The sequence below is a fragment of the Quercus suber genome, unplaced genomic scaffold (genome assembly GCF_002906115.3).
Source record: "Quercus suber isolate HL8 unplaced genomic scaffold, Cork oak 2.0 scaffold_206, whole genome shotgun sequence".
NCBI lineage: Eukaryota > Viridiplantae > Streptophyta > Magnoliopsida > Fagales > Fagaceae > Quercus > Quercus suber.
The window spans coordinates 184,443-201,141 of record NW_027069664.1 but is presented as its reverse complement, the minus strand read 5'-3'; the positions used below and the strand labels follow the sequence as shown (position 1 = coordinate 201,141).

General features: G+C 33.8%; 1 protein-coding gene across 1 annotated transcript; it reads right to left on the bottom strand.

The window, feature by feature from the left end:
- Positions 1–1,194: 1,194 nt before the first annotated feature.
- LOC112003687 (AAA-ATPase At3g28580) lies at positions 1,195–1,647 on the bottom strand. The gene has a single exon (XM_024035888.1). It carries the CDS (start codon positions 1,645–1,647, stop codon positions 1,195–1,197), a length of 453 nt encoding a protein of 150 aa, XP_023891656.1.
- Between the last annotated feature and the right edge of the window lie 15,052 nt (positions 1,648–16,699).

Below are 16,699 nucleotides of genomic sequence, written 5' to 3'. Positions count from 1 at the left end.
TTCCACTTTAGGTGAAGATTCATCAACTTTCACATCTTCTTGATCAGCTTCTTGCTTCTCTCTCCGTCTTTAGCCTTCCTTCCTCCTCAGCCTATATTCTTGCTTCCTGCTTGACTGTCTCAAGAGCTTCAATCAAGCTCTTCAAACATATCTCAGCATCTTCAGTTAGAGACTTGGGCATCAAATTCTCAGCAACAACAGCAGGAGCAGTGGTGGCTCTAGGATTTTTTTTCTAGGGGAGTCAGTAAGAAGATACATCTTAGGCAAAATATGAATCTTACAGTCTAAATGGATTTTTTATTACAAATTTTTCTATACTACGTATTAGTAATAGAATAAAAAATAAATTATAGGTTCATTTGACATATTTTTTTTTAATATAATGAACATGTTAATTGTTGTTGTTAAGTGAATTTTAATTATTACTGCTTAAAATATTTTTATTTATTAGTTTATGACGATTATATGTTTACATTGTACTATCAATGTAAGATTTATATTATAGATAATTACATTATACACATTTACAAAAACTATACAATATTGTACACATTTGTTTAGAAACAATGTAAATATTACAATGATAGTACATTGTAAACTATGAATTTTCCATTAGTTTATTTCAAATTTATTAAGATCTAAATGGGCTTTTTAAAACAATTTTAAATGAAAAAAAATTAATTTTTTGTTGGGTTTACTATTTCTTCCAAATTTTAGATAAATTTGGATTGTTGTTAGAACCATTTTTTTGTATTTAAAAAGATCAAAATATTGTTAAGATAATCATAATTAAACTTATTTCAAGTGGGTTTAAAAAAAAATTTAAAATCAGAGTATTCAAATTTTTATTTAAAGGTCAAATAAAAAAAATATTATATATATATATATATATAAATGGCTAGCTCAGGGGGTTCATTTGAAACCCCTGAACTATACATGGCGCCGCCCATGAGCAGGAGTCATATTGGTTTCTTCCAACAAACGGTCAATTGTCGCAAACAACTCGTGTGGCCAAAGTATCAAAGGTTGATGGGTGCTCAAAAGCTAGATGACTCCATTTTCCTGATTTCTACCCGCCCCAGTTCTGGGTGGGATTGTTAGTATACAACTTTCTTTGTCGATTTCTCATTGTTATTGCCTTTCCTTCTTAAAGACATGGCGAATGTAAGTCCCAGTGACAAAGTCACGGTGAGACTAATGGAAAGTGAGCTTGTAATACCTCTTCTCCTTCGACTCTGCGTACCGAGAAAATGATTGTGTTCTTGGGGTTGTTTTCTTTGAATCCCACCGAAGCTTGACCCCTTCAAATTCATCTGTAACCTCTTCATTCTCATCCATGCTCAGTAGTACCGATTGACTACTGTCTTTGACAACTGCTGCTTCAAGTTTTTTAGCTTCCCTGGAGGACCCTTCACCGAGGTAAGTTTCAATGGCAGCATAGGCTTCACTGCGATTGAAATGCTCTCCAGAAAATCCATGGAAAGTGAATTGGATATTGGGGGACATGAAACGAACCAATTTGCGAGAATAACTTAGGATATAATCACAAAGATGTTCAGGGAAATATTGGTCAAACATGGCCCAAAGAAACATGATGCTCGGAATCAACGAGCCTAGTTGAGCCCATGCATCCCTCATCATCATCATTTTCCTTCTCCAGCCTTTTATGAATGGTTATAGAAGCTTGCTCTGGGAAGAATATTACTAAGCTACATTATATATAGAAAACTGTAGAGCTGAGTGTTACTTTTTGTTGACCAACGTGGGAAATGTTTAGTGCAGATCTCACGCAAAGTATATACTCTTCAAAAAAAAGAAAAAAAGTAAAAAAGAAAAAACTGTGATGGTTTCGAACTTCACAATTTTCCTTGTGCGTGTAAGAAACAGTACTCCACGACCAACATTGTATTTTCTCAATAATGGTAGACATAAAAATAATAATCTTCATTTTCCTTTCTCCAATGTTTTTTACATGGACCTATGGTAACACCAGTTTTAAAAAGCAAATTTAGTCATTAGCTACTCCAAATTCTACTAAATATGCATTTTATATATTTATATTTACAACCAAATGGAAAATCAACTCACAATATTATTCAAGTTTTAACAATGAGTCAATTACAATGGTTATTACGTAAATCTTACAAATTAATTTAAATCACTACTTATAGTCTTATTGGTGTAACAACAGTCATATTATGGTTTTTATTTTTTATTTTTTATAATACTACAATAATATTTTGCATTTCCAGTAATGTGTAATAAAAAATTCACACTTCACAAGATAACACTAGTAGAACAAAAGAAACTTTGGGCATGTTTGGTAGACTGTAATAGGCGTTGTAATGTAATAGTTATTCCTATAGTTTAGTTATTATTTAGTTTTGTTATGTTTTTATTATAAGGAATAATCATTTCTTATGAATAGCTATTCTTCAAAATGAAGAATAACTATTCATCTTTAAAATGTTGTATTAGCTATTCCTTAGTAAGTACAATAATTTCAAAACTTAATATATTTCCAAATAAACAAACTTTCCATATACATCTAACAATTATAAAAATAAAAAATCATAAAAAATAACATATATCTCTCTTAAATTTAAAAATAACAATTTTTAAGGAGATATAATTGTGTAAATAAGATATTTCCTAAAATAAATATTAAGTTTCATTCTAATGTTATAACTCACAACCAAACAAGTGAATAGGTTTAGTTATTACATTACAACACACTTTATTACTAGTAATAAAGATTACAATTCCTGTTGTAATCCCCATTCAGTGTACCAAACATACTCTTTATGTTTTATAGTCACAACACATATGCTTGTTGGCTATTAGCCAACACGATTTGGATCCAAACCTCTGCCCAACGAAATTTCACATGGACCTCCCATTACAAGACACTTTGAACAAAAATACAAAGAACTGTTTCACATGGTGGCTAATTCCTAGTAATAATTTAGCTATTGATCACCGATTCTAGTGCTTGCTACACAAGATATGTGTGTGAGAGAGAGTCAAGACTGTGGGGTTGCTTCACTAAACCGATAAAGAAGTAGGATTCCACTTATTTTGCGGAAGTCTAAAGAAGGTGTAAGGTTGAATTTAATTAACCATGTGTTGGTTTTATTCCCTGTCAAATTTGCTTGTAATTCAATATGTAGAAACCTTGTATTTAGGTGTGAATAATGTTAGGGTTGTGTGTGAGAAAGTGTAAAGAAACTTAAGTTGTGTGCATTTAAGAGGAGTCTTGCCACTGGATCTCGCGACTAGCAAGTCATCACAAGTGTGAAGCATGCAGGGAGCTGAAGGATCATGATAGCTGGAGCACTACAAGGCAAAATGTGCAGTTTGGCTTGGAAGTTAATTTGCGACTCAAACTTGCGACTCATTCCAGTCGCAAGGCCAAATTGCCAGAATGCCTTGTTTGGATGAAAACTGACTTTTCACATTCAATCTCATACCCTACTATAAATACTCTTATTCCCACAAAATGTAGTGTGGTTATTTAGAGAGAAAAACCCTAAGAGAGGTTTCTACAATACATCCATCCATTAGAGAGAACTACTCATTCTTAGAGAGAAATCTTTGTAGTCTCTTCTCATTCCCTCTTCCATTATTATACCTATTGAGAGGAGATTTCTACCCAAACACTACCCACACCCATTCAAAGTGTTGAGAGTGTTTTTGGAGCTTTGGAAAGCATTGGAAGATGCTAAGAATGGCGGATGCAACATGGAGCTTATTGCCGGATTTGGTAAGCTAGAGAAGATAAGGTTCGGTGTAACCTTGTTGGAGCAAATAGCTTGGAGGGTTTAGGTGCACTGGGTAGATTAGGCTTGGAGGGTCTTCTGCTATTCATGTATCTCAACTTTATTCTTTAGTAGATTATTGACCATTTGGAGGGTGGCAGAGAGGTTTTTCGCCAAGGATTTCGATTTTCTCTTCGATAACACACCACTGTGTTATCTTTGTGTTTGCATTTCTCTTCCCTTAATCTTTACCATTTAATTACTACTGTGGTTGTGATTAATTTCGTTTTAGATTGTTTTACCAATTCTGTTTTAGCTTATTTTCATATTCCGCACATACATTGTTTGATTATAAGCTTGTGTTGGTAATTTGTAAATTGGGGGTCTAAACGTTCATAGGTGTTTTACACACTTATTGAACATTTAATTGGTATCAGAGCGGGTAAACTTGTTGTGGTTTAAATACCTAAGTGTGATCTTTGAACCCTTGTGCTTGTTGCCATGGATAGTGATTTGTATGCTTTCTTTTTTGTTGATGATTGTAGCATGCCATGTGTTTGTGGAAATGTCTCTATGAGTGTTTGTCTTCATGATTGTGAGGACATGTAACTTGAATCATTCGGTATTGTTGATATTCCAAATGACAAACTCTTGAAGAAAAATGCTAAGAAGTTTCAAAAGAATTTGAGCAAGTTATTTTGTGAAAATGATAATTTGATTGCTAAGCTTAATGAATTCAACAAATTGGTTGAGAAATATAAGAAACTTACTGAAAATTTTCTTGAAAAGCTAAAAGAGTTTGAATGTTTGAATATGGACTTAGATGCTAAACTTGTTTTGTCTAACAAACTTGTTGATGAGCTAAAATGTGAAAATGAATCTCTTAAGATGCATGCCAAGTGTTTGATTGCTGAATCTACTATTAAAAATGATAAAAATATTTGTTGTAATCATGTTGTGATACCCGATTTTGTGTTTATTGTGTGTTCTACCTCAAAGGAAAAATCGGTGTACATTCCTCCACACAAAAGAAAACAAAAAGTAGAGAGAAAGGCTCTTAAACCTAAGCCTTTGTTTAGGTCTCATCCTAGTAAATTGAGTGGATCTAAGTTTGTTCCTAATTGCCATCATTGTGGTGTGATCGGTCACATAAGACATCAATTGTCTATGTGCATCTCTAGTTATCATTCTTCCAACCCTCGTCTCACTTCTTATGAGACACTCAATTCAAACAATTGTTCCGTTTGGATGAGGAAGGGTTCCTATGGTTGAGTTTTTGTTCTCTTGATCCACGATCTAATTCTTTCGATCTTTGTTGGACCCTTCTTACATTGAATGTCATATCTTCATGCATTTTGTGCATCTTGCATTTCTTTGTGTGCATTACTTTTGTTTTGATCTTACTTTTATGTTTTAGTTTTGTGTGAGTAAAAAATCTAAAACCACATAAAAAGTGAAAAATTTAAAAAGTTTGATCGTATATGTTTGAGTACATTTCACATGTGAGTTTGGCCTAGTACCTTTGTACTAATGGCATAATGCATTTAGAGCTTAGCTTATTTTGTATGCACATCTATCTTTGTGGAAAAAATCTTGACATCTATATGTGATTATTGTAAATCGATCTTCAAACTTGTCATGAATGATTAGTCAAAAGTCATGTTGGTTTTGATACATGCGTAGACTTGTGCCTATATATCTTCCTATTCTTTTATTTTTTTTGCTTAAAGAGCTCAACAAATGTAAATCTCAAAATAAAAAGAGATAATGAGCTGTAAAATCCGTCACACATACTAGTATTTGACTAGAAAAAAGTGAAAGTGACTTTTATGAAAATGTATGATGCCTAAAAAGCCAAAGGCTTGTTCATCAAATTGAAATATAAAAAATTTCAGGTATTGATCTCAAAATGAAATATATTGATTCAAAATGATCAAATGTTATGAATTGTAATGAAGCCAAATGAAAAACTTCAAAAATATGTAATCATTTTCTTGTGGGAGGTCATATATGTTTATTTCTATAATTGAGATAAACAACTTGACTTAGTACTAGTTGTGTATGACTTGATTAAATTGTTCATTGAAACGTTACTCTAGACTAAGGACTATTCCACATTTGATACACACGCACAACACACATACATAATGTTCAATGATTCCCTTATTCATTTGTTCAATTGTACTTGTTTAAATGAGATGTGTGTGTGCTCAAATTTATATGGATCAAACCAAAAAGATTTTTGATCATTTTATATGTATTTGGAAGTGATTTTTATCACTCTTTGTGTTCATGTTTAGTGCTTTGTTTTTTATTGTTTAAATATGTTTTGTGTTAAAAAACAGGTGTCAGAATTTTTGGCTACTCATTCTGGCTACTTTCGCGAGTAGCGAGTTTTGGCTACTCGTTTTGGTGACTCGCCTAGTCGCGAGATCCAATCACAAGTTTACATAGAATGGTTTCGCAACTCACTCACGACTCTGTAGTCGCGAAACACCCAGAAACAGCTTTTTAAAGGGCTTTTCATGGGAAACCTGTTTTTAAACCTCTCTCATCCTCTCTTAAACCCCTCTTTCAATATTTTTACATTAAAACCCAATCAATTTGAATGGTTTTTCATTCCATTAACATCTCTAAGATAATTTTAAACTCTTTTCATTGATTTGGATCCTTAGATTATGTTTTGGAGAGTGTTGTGCTCTTGGTTGTGATTTTCATCATAGGGATTGGGAAAACTTATTTTTTGTCAAATTTTTTTATGGGATTGGTTTCTTTTGATGATTTACTTTGAATATTAGCCCCTTGTGGCAAAAAGAACATGTATTAAGGGTGGATTTCATGATGTTCATGCATCATTCCCACCAACATAAGACATACTTACTAAGTTTGTACAAAGCAAGTCCCACTTTTCTCTCATAACAAATATTCTCATAGTCAAATAAATCCTCTAGATCAAGTACCTAATCAAGAAAATATTCTTTTAAAAAATAACTGTTAAAACTTGCAATTCCCTTATAAGACCTGATGAGTCAAAAAATAACATAGGATTGTCATTCCCATTAATGACAATCAAAGCAAGCGTCATACATTTATTGCACGCATTGATGATGAAATGTAACGGACGGAGCAACGGTAACAAGTAAGTTGTGCATCTCAGAGCTCCCATTGATAACGTACTAGCCGTTGAACATAAATGCAAGAATTCATTGTCCATTAAGCCAAGGAACAACGGAACCCAAAGGTACACACAAATACTCATCCAAAAATCACTCCAAGTCGATTTCTCTCAAAACAACTTTCTCCCTTTCTAATTTAAGCATCGGAGTGTTTTTGGCAAACACCATCTATGTATTCCATTTCTTTCCAAAGCTTTATTGCAAGTTTACATTGGAGACATGACCAAACACAGGATCATCCATCTATTGAGACGAGGATCTCAACTGCTGATTTTTCACATCATGAAGACCTATATGAGATTTTCTTACCAATAGGTTGATCGTGAGTTACATCTCCGCTACAGTTATCCCTATTGTTTCCACTCTTCAACGACGTTATCCTACATAGATATTTGTGAGTGCTTGTTGTAAATCATATAATACTTGCTAAGTTATTAGTCGTTGTTGTGGTGGTGGTTACATTCTATCCAGTTAGCAATCAGAATAGGGTAAGTCAAGTCTCTGATACCAACTAATGTTGTGGAAATCTGAAGAAAGTACACACGATACTCTCTTTGATGGACAAAAAACTAAGCTGTTAGTTTCTGGGTAGTAAACTTCAAATCCACAAGTGGTTCCTGGAATCCACATGGAGAAAGGGTTTGGAATCTACTAGAAAATAGAAATACAAAAGTCTAAATTTTATTAATTGAATAATTGTTAAAAATCGTGTACAGACTTAGGGGCCTATTTAAGAGTTTCGTAAAACTTGACAAATTAGAAAATATATTCTAAAATAACTCCTAATTAATACCTAACCATAACAGGAACCAAATTTACTTAAAAAACATTAAAAACACCTAAAAATAAGGAAATAAATGCCCTAAATATAAAAGAATGAAAATTACATAAAGATACCAAATATAAAAAATTACAAGAATTAATTTGAATATTCTATCCTACGTCAGGTTGCTTCACTAAACCAATAAAGAAGTAGGCCTCCACTAGAAACAAGTTTAGAAGCATGGTGAACAAAGTCCAGTCAATCCAGATCAAGAGTTCTTACAATTTTAAACTACAAAGGTGATTTGAGAGTGTTAGTAAACGGAACAAAACAAGCTTTGGTTTTGAAGAGACTAGATTCAGGGAAATTGAGAAAAGGATAGAAGCCTTACAAGGACTTTGAATCAATGTAGGATTTATTTTTTATTTTTTATTTTTAGATAGAATTTCAATCTATGGTATCCACTTATGATAATTCTGCTCTTTAACATTAAACCAATATACCGATCGGTATTTGGTATAGATGGAGATTAAACTCTAGATTTCTTATTCAACAATCAAAGACTTTACCAATTGAGTTAACTCGAATCCACAACCTAAGAAAACTTGGCATAAGAAAAGGAAGAACTGAAATGGAAACAAAAATTTGACCAAAATTTGAAAAAAATTTCATTTGTCAGACCTGGCACACAGACGAAAAAATTTCATTGTTGAGATTAAATTGAGTAATGGGCAATAGATCAAAATAGAGAGGAAATACAAAGCTACTTCACTATTAACCACTTCTTCAAAGTCTACCAAAGGTGTCATCCTTAGATCCCTCTTAATCTAGAAGACCTATTCACAATCACACCGTATATTTATGCGGAAGAAAATTGGAGTTGTCTTAGGTGCCAGACGCCTAGACCCTGATGAAATCAAGAGAGTGGCATGGGACACTAACCCATTTAAGGTGTCAGGCCTAGACAGATTACCTAGGTTGTTCTTCAAATGATATTGGTCTACCATAACTGGTTTACAAGTTATTATAAAGATAATATATTTTTAGAGATGGGTGGATGCTAAAGAAGGTGAATTACACGTTGATCATTACCTTTGTATGTTCGTTTAGACCCCTTAAATCAGATTGTTTAACCTAATATATTAACCAAGTGATTACTTAGATTAATTATTCAGATCTAGGTTAAACACAAGTAAATCATATCATGTAAAGATGCAGAAAAGTATATAACACCATGATATGATGACCTAGGAAAACCAATGAAATAAACCGTTTCAAGGTAAAAACTTGTGGAGAATTTGACCTAGCTATCCTCAAGGTAAACCAAATCCATAATAGGAGAATTGAAGTTTTTACAAAAGATTTAACCCTAAATCTAATGCTACCTCCAATAATAACTTACTAACACGGCCACGTGCAAGTTCCGAATTCACGAACTCCTTCTCTTCTTGGATTTATAGCAACACAAGCCGTCTTACTTGTGACTTTGAGATCCCACTCTAAGGTTTCAAATCACCTTCACTTGTTGATCTTGATGCAGCAACTATGTTCTACCAATGCTTGATTGTAATTTTGCCTCTGGTAGATTCTTGTGTAGTTAGAAGGTACAAAACCTTTCAAATCTCACAAAGAGTAAGACACAAGTTTTCTTCAGCACTCTTAAAACGTGGCTAGGGTTTTCCTTTTATATGTGGAGAAGTTTAGATGATACCCTAAATGTTTTCGCGGGCTTTAGGCCTATTTAAAAATTCTGAAGAAAACTGTGCCTATGATTTTCGATCGGTCGAGCCTAATTCTTGATTGGTTAAGAAAGGCAGAACTTCACTTTCTTTTCTACAATCAGCTGGACTTCAAAACTTGAAACAACGTTATTTAAGCATTGCTTAAACACTTTAACTAGACATGTTTTGTTCTCGGTTTGCCAACACAATACAACAATGATTTTAAATATTTAATTCTAAATCTTTATAACCTAACAATCTTGATTCCTAAAGTTCAAGATATGTGTAATTTCAACCAATTTAGTCCAAAAAGTCCTTGCAACTTTTAATATAGTTAAATCATAACTAAAATTTTAGTCAGATTAAGACCTTGCTAACTCAGATTATAGACCCTACCCAAGTCGCTTTTGTGCCTATCAAGGATCATTGAGAATGTAATGAGTCTAGTGACAACTCAAGAAGTTGTGCATAGTTTCAAATAGATAAAAAGGGAAAAGGTGTATTTGGGGTTCAAGCTGAATTTCCACAAGACATTTGATTGATTAGAATTAGATTTTGTCACTAAGTCCTTAGAGCTTTGGGATTTTAATTATAAAAAATTTGTCTCCTTGGTCCATACATGATGTAGAATAAAAAACATAGACTTTCTTGGAATAGAGAGACGATCAAAAGTAAATACGCAAGAAATCTAAAAAATAGAAAAGTACTCACAAAAATCATTAGAGCAACGTTGGTATTGCAAGAAATTGGTGACCTGACTCCATAGGCCATGACCTAATTGCGTTTTGGGCAAGTTTCTTCGTTTAGGCTCTCAAATAATTTTTTTTGCTATTTATAAAATTTTTTCTTCTAGTAATAACTTTTAAATTAAAAGTCAAAATAATGTCTCATCTATTATGGGGTCGTAGGATTTGATCTTGCAATTTTCTCAACTTTGTATGTTTTGGTATTTTTTTTCCTATCTTTTATTCTAACTTTGTGGCTAACACATTAGGATTTTTAGATGTTTCCTAATTGCCTTAGTGTTGGGTTAAGATAACTTGACCCTGATTAATTAATTCAATTACCTAAATTAATTAATTAGGTTAAATTGCATGCAAATCATGGAGGTACCAACAACTCAACAAAAATACTAAATGCAGCAGAAAATACATTTGACACAATTATTTGTTGACACATGGGGAAAACCTCTTGCAAGACAAAAACTCTACCTAGTAATCTTAAGGTCATCACTCTGAAATACCAACCTATAGTTGAACTCTTGCTTTAATATCCAATTGGACTTGATCTTGTAGTAGCCTTCTTTCCCTTGATGCACAAATCTCCAATATGTGACTAACCCTTTTGCATGAATCCCAGTATGTGACTAACTTTAGCAACTTGAATGGATGTTGTTGGCTGCAAAATTCTTCACTTCATCAACAATGAAGATTAGGATGCACTTGTTTACAAAACCTATAACGTACAAATGCAGTAGCTTCTCACAGAGAAAAACAAACTTTTGGTCTCTGTATCCGTGTGTGACAGCTCTTAAAATAAACCTTATATATGTCTAGGGTTATGAGAAAAGAAACCCTATAAAAAAACATAAGCTTCTATCGAGCTATTTGTCAAGCTTCTCATTTAGTCTCGATAACAGTATCTATTGAGCTATCTATTAAGACTTAAAGAAACAACTTTTCTTATCTTGTTTCTTGGGTCAATCTTCATGTCTTTAATACGAACACTTGATATGCTTGAACAACATATTTCTTGATGTAGTGAACCCAACTTAGATCTATCCAATTACAAGTAAAGTGTATTTTGTCAAAGGATTAGCCAATTAAATAAAATATGACCCTAACAATCTCCCTCTTTAGCAATCTGTGACAAAACCACAAGTATAATTATGAGAGAAGTATAAACAACAATATCCATAACTATTACACATAGAATTACATAAGCCTAAATAATACAATGAGCTCTTGAAAAAACTTTGCAAGAAAAGAGATCATGGCGTGATAGAATTGCAACCTGTCATAATTGAAATACTTAAACAAGATTCATTAAGGCATCAAATGTGAAACATAGACAAGTGAGAAAATAAAAAACACATGTGAGATAAATGTGAAACAACATACATAATCATGAATATAGAGAAAAGAAAGACAACAATGTATGTATAGGTCACAAGGCCATGGTACATGAAGTGAGAAAGATACATCAAAACCTCACTACATCAATCAATGAACTCTCTCCCTATGTTAGCTCTCCCCCTAACATTATGACTATTCTCATATACAAAACTACTCCTCCTTTTTGTCACGAGTGACAAATGGTGAATCACTGAGAAGCAGTTAGCTTATCATCAGTCTTAGAGCCAGAAGCATCATCATCTCTACCATTCGAAGAAGACTCCTCAATAGGCTCGAGTGAGAGAGAAGGAGCAAAACCACCAATGCGAGACTAGTGGCGAGCAATGTGACCAATCCTAGTGTTCATTTGACACATTTCATCGGAAAGATGGTTAAGACCTACCAAAATTAGCATGCTTGTGTTGAAGCTATTCCATGATGGCAGCGATAGAGACCTCTGCTTTAGAAGAAAAAGGTGAAGCAGATGAAGAAGAGGGTCAAGAAGTGGGGGTTAGATCTATCGTAGTAGACTCCACATGAGGCCACTTGATAACCAACCGTGCATCACTCCTCTAAATAGATTCCTTGCTGATGGCACCCATGGAGTAAAAGGGAGGGGAGCGAGGAATGGTGACATACAAGTATGTAAGGATGCGTGTGATAGCTGAGGGAAAGATGAGCTTATAATGTGTAGCAATGTCTCGATAGATATCTATCATAGATTCTATTATATGTAAAGGAAAATCTATAGAAATATTATCCATAAGAGAAAGAAGAAAATGAGCATGAGGCTCAGTAATAGTGTTATAGTGTGACCGTGTTATGAGAACAAAAGTCATCAACATATTAAGGATCCTTGGAGCCTTAGCAAACTCGGTTATGTAGAAATTTAGAGTCTCTCGCCACACCATGGCTATCTCACAAAATAGTGAAGTCATCTCATCTTAAGAAATAGAATGGAGACAAGTGTGACTAGGGTAGTCCAAATGTTCTCTCCTAGGGATGCGTAGCACATGGGAAATGAGCTTCAGAGTGACTACAATACGTGTGCCTCAGAATATTGTAGTAAACTTAGGAACAAAGGTATTGATGGAGTGCATATTAGAGTGAAACTCCTATATGAACACATCGGGACACCTCTAGGGTATCTCATATAGAGAAGCCCAACCCTGAGGGCTAAATGCACCAGGAAGAGGAGTGTCTAGGAAATTAGATAGAATGACTTGGCGTTTTGAATAAATCGCCCAGTCAGAGAATTTCTCATAGAAATCTTTTTGGGACTTCTTATCACGGAACCTAATGGAATTAGGAACAGAGGGACAAGAAGAAGAAGAAATGGAACCACGATGTGTGGTTGGGTTCTTGGATGGAATAGACTTTTTGGGTGCCATAGACAGGAAACTAAAAAGAGAAGAGAAAAAAAAAGTAGAAGACAAAGCTGAGGAAAGAAGAAAAAAAAGGTGCAATGCATGAACATGTTACGGGCAAAAATAAATTGCATCATGGGCAAAAAACCAATCCAAACTGCAATGCTCACAAGAGATAATCAAACATACAATTCTAGAATGCATCAAACATTGTTATAATAACAGAGAATGCAATGCATGAGCATGTGAAATCATATTAGCAACACCCAATCCAAAAATTTTATCAAAACAACAAAAACCCCAAATTTTTCCAAAAAAAAAAAAATCTAGCTCTAAAATGCATGAAATGTGTGAAAGATGAAGAAAATAAGAGATTGAGACCACATACCAAAGGATTTAAGCTTGGAAAAGGCCAAAATTATGAAGGGAAGAACCTCAACTATATATAGAAATATGTAGCTCGATAGATTAAGGAGGTATCGACAGCAAAAGATTCTTGATAAATCGAGGAGGTATTGAGCAGGTAGAGACTCCAAAGAATTGGCTCGATGGATTGAGCTATCTATCAAGAGGCGTTATAGAGAATAAACCCAAAAATCTTGATAGAAGAGACTTGTATCGAGATGCTATCGAGCTTCAATCGCGGAGGTATCGAGCATCTATTGAGAAGCCTGAAACAAGGTTTTTCAAGGAGGAAAAACAAGATAGACACCAAAACAAACAACCAAGAAGCGTGTTAGGCACTTAAACACATCATCAACTCCAAATGCAAATCATTCCTAGATTAAAACACATTAAACAAGTCTAACCAATTTTATTTTCAAAAACAAGTTTAGATAATTTAGTGAGCATATATACTACCACATGTGTTCCTTATGATGGCCAAATCACATTGTATTTATACAATAGTATCAAGAGTAGGAAAGAGTACGTGTGTTGTGTGTGGAACTTTTGCAAGAAAGCATAACTAATTCATTATATGGAGAGTAATGATATAAGAAGATCAATTACATCCACACACAATCATAACAGTTTGATAGGGACCATCATCTTTGAAGTACATCATATAACTCCCATATCTCCTAGAAACATGCTTACAACCATTTTTAAAGCATTTTGATTCTTTTTTCTTTTCATGTTCTTTGCATATTTTTTCTTTTAAGCATATCATGCATGGGCGTATAAGAGAGACAAAAGAAATACCCAATTATATAAGCCAAACATCCTGTTTTTGCTGTGCAAGTGCTATACCTTATCAAGCATGGCTTTTATGAATTGCACACAAATGTTTTATGATTGATGAGTTTTAGTAGTGAGATGGTTATCTATACCTTTCTCTAAGGATTTTTTAGTCATTTCCTTCAAAAAGAATGATAAAGAATAGGGCAAAAATGGATTGACCCATTTGGTAAATTAATTAATTAATTATCCAAGTTAATTAATTAAGTCAATTTAACATGCAATAATGTGTTAGCATAAACAAATCACCAAATAACAAAATGCAGTGGAAAATAAATTTGACACAGGTGATTTATTTACGAATGAGGAAAATCACTGAGATAAAACCCCACCGAATGAATTTAAGGTCACCACTCTCAAGAATCCACTATTATTAATCACAAGAGGTTACAAGTAAAAGGAATCCTAGTACCCAATACTAACCTACAATTGAACATTTACCCCAATACCCAATTGGACTTGTGTTGTAGCGGTAATCTCTCCGTTCAATACACGAATTCCAGTACGTGACTAACCAATGATGCACGTATCCCAATACTTTACTAACACACTAACTTGAAGAAGATTGTTGGCTGCAAAGTTTTTTAGTTCATCAACAATGAAGATTAGGAATCTCCTTCATCACAAAACCTTGGCATAAAGATGCAGTAGCTTCTTCAGAGAGAAAGATGAAGTAGAGCAAATTCTGCCTCCAGTCACAATATGTATGGATTATTCTTTTGCAACACCTTACATTACTTGTAACGGTTCTTAAAATAATCCTCATATATGTCTAGGGTTGTGAGAAAAGAAACTCTACAAAAATACTCAAGGATATGCGTGTAATCAGATCTGAAAAGTCTGATTTCATAATTCTTGACAAATATAGCTTATGTCGAGCTTCTATCGAGCTTTGGCAATAATTCTCAATAGAAAGGATTCTGTCGAGCTTTAATGAGCAGCACATTCTTCACTTATTTCTTGGTAAGATTTGCATGGCTTCAATACTAAACTTGAACACTTATTTCTTGAGGTACTAAACCCATCCTAGATCTACCAATTACAAGTAAAGTTCATTTTTCAAAGGATTAGCGAATTACATAAATATGTCCCTAATAGATATGAATGATAAAAGATCAACCAAAACATACAAATCACATAAATGAGCCACATAGCTCACATTACTTAGTTGTGTATGAAGATGCTCATCTAAGCTACAAGTGATACAAAATTGAGAAATTTTGTTTCAAAGACCATCCAAGATACACAAGTATCAATATACACAAACACACTGTTTTTATTTTTATTTTTTCAGATTTTTCCCTTTTTATTATTATTAAAGAAATAAACAAAACAAACAGACAAACACACATAAAAAAAAAAATTTTAAAAAGACTGACTCAAAAACGAACAAACATGTAAGAAGGAGAGTTGAATCCATTGATGTTTGAAAGCGACATGACAGCCTTAAGAAGTTGTTCAAGAGGAGCCAAAGTGAGTTGGAGTTGATTTTGGCTACCAAAAGATGACACACTATTGCTCTGTTGAGTGGCTAGCCACTTATAGCAATTTGAAAGAGTGTGTCTCGATGCTTCACAGTAATGGTAGAGGTGTGGCTTCTTCAGTTGAGACTTCTTATTGGTAGAGTGATGATCATTCTGCTTACTCTCTTTCTTAACTAACCTAAGGGGTGCTCCTAGAATGGATTTTCCCTTATCATTTTTAGCCTCATTCACATTTTTAGTTTTAGGTTCAGTTACCTTAGAGTTATCATTATTTGTAGGAGAGAAAAAAAATGACTTTATTTAGAACATTAGAAGAAGTATTGCAAGAAGAGAGAGAATGATCATACCTTAGACCTGTTTTGTCAAATGTAGCTTTCTGGAAGTTGAGCATTTCATCCAGCTTGGCACTTGAAGTTCTTTCAAATTAAGCTCTTATTTGAAACATTTCTGCATCTAGTTTCTTGGTCTTTTCAGCTAAAAAGTTTTTTTCAAACCGTAGTGCTCTAATGGTTTGATTAGCTTCATCAACCTCGGTAGAGATTTTCTCTCGTTCCAACTCTACTTTACTTAGCTTCCTTGTAGCTAACCTATAAAGTTTCTCATACTTCTTAGAGACCTTGTACAACTTAGAGTAGGCAGTATGGATGTCATCTTGTTCATCCATCTTCTCAAACTTGGATTCTATTAGCTCTTCTTCCTTATCAACTAGTTCTACTGCTTCCTTAGGAGAATCAATGATAGTTGTGAAAGCACTCACTATTCCCTCTTGATCACTATCATCAAAATCTGCCCCTAGTTTTGTATCACTTAAGGTGGTAGCTAGGGCTTTGGTCTTGCCAATGGATTTGAGATACGTAGGACATTCTTGTTTCATGTGTCCATACCCTTGACATCCATAGCACCTTGGCCCAGTAGGAACACTACTGTCTTGTCCAGCACCTTTAAATTCTTTTTTGACATTGTCTTGGGAGTTGAACTGAGAGAATCTAGATTGTTTGCGATGTTTTGTCAAAGGAATAGTATCAATGTTTTTGCTTTTGCTCCCTTCGCCAACCCTTACTAAACCTAGTTCATAGG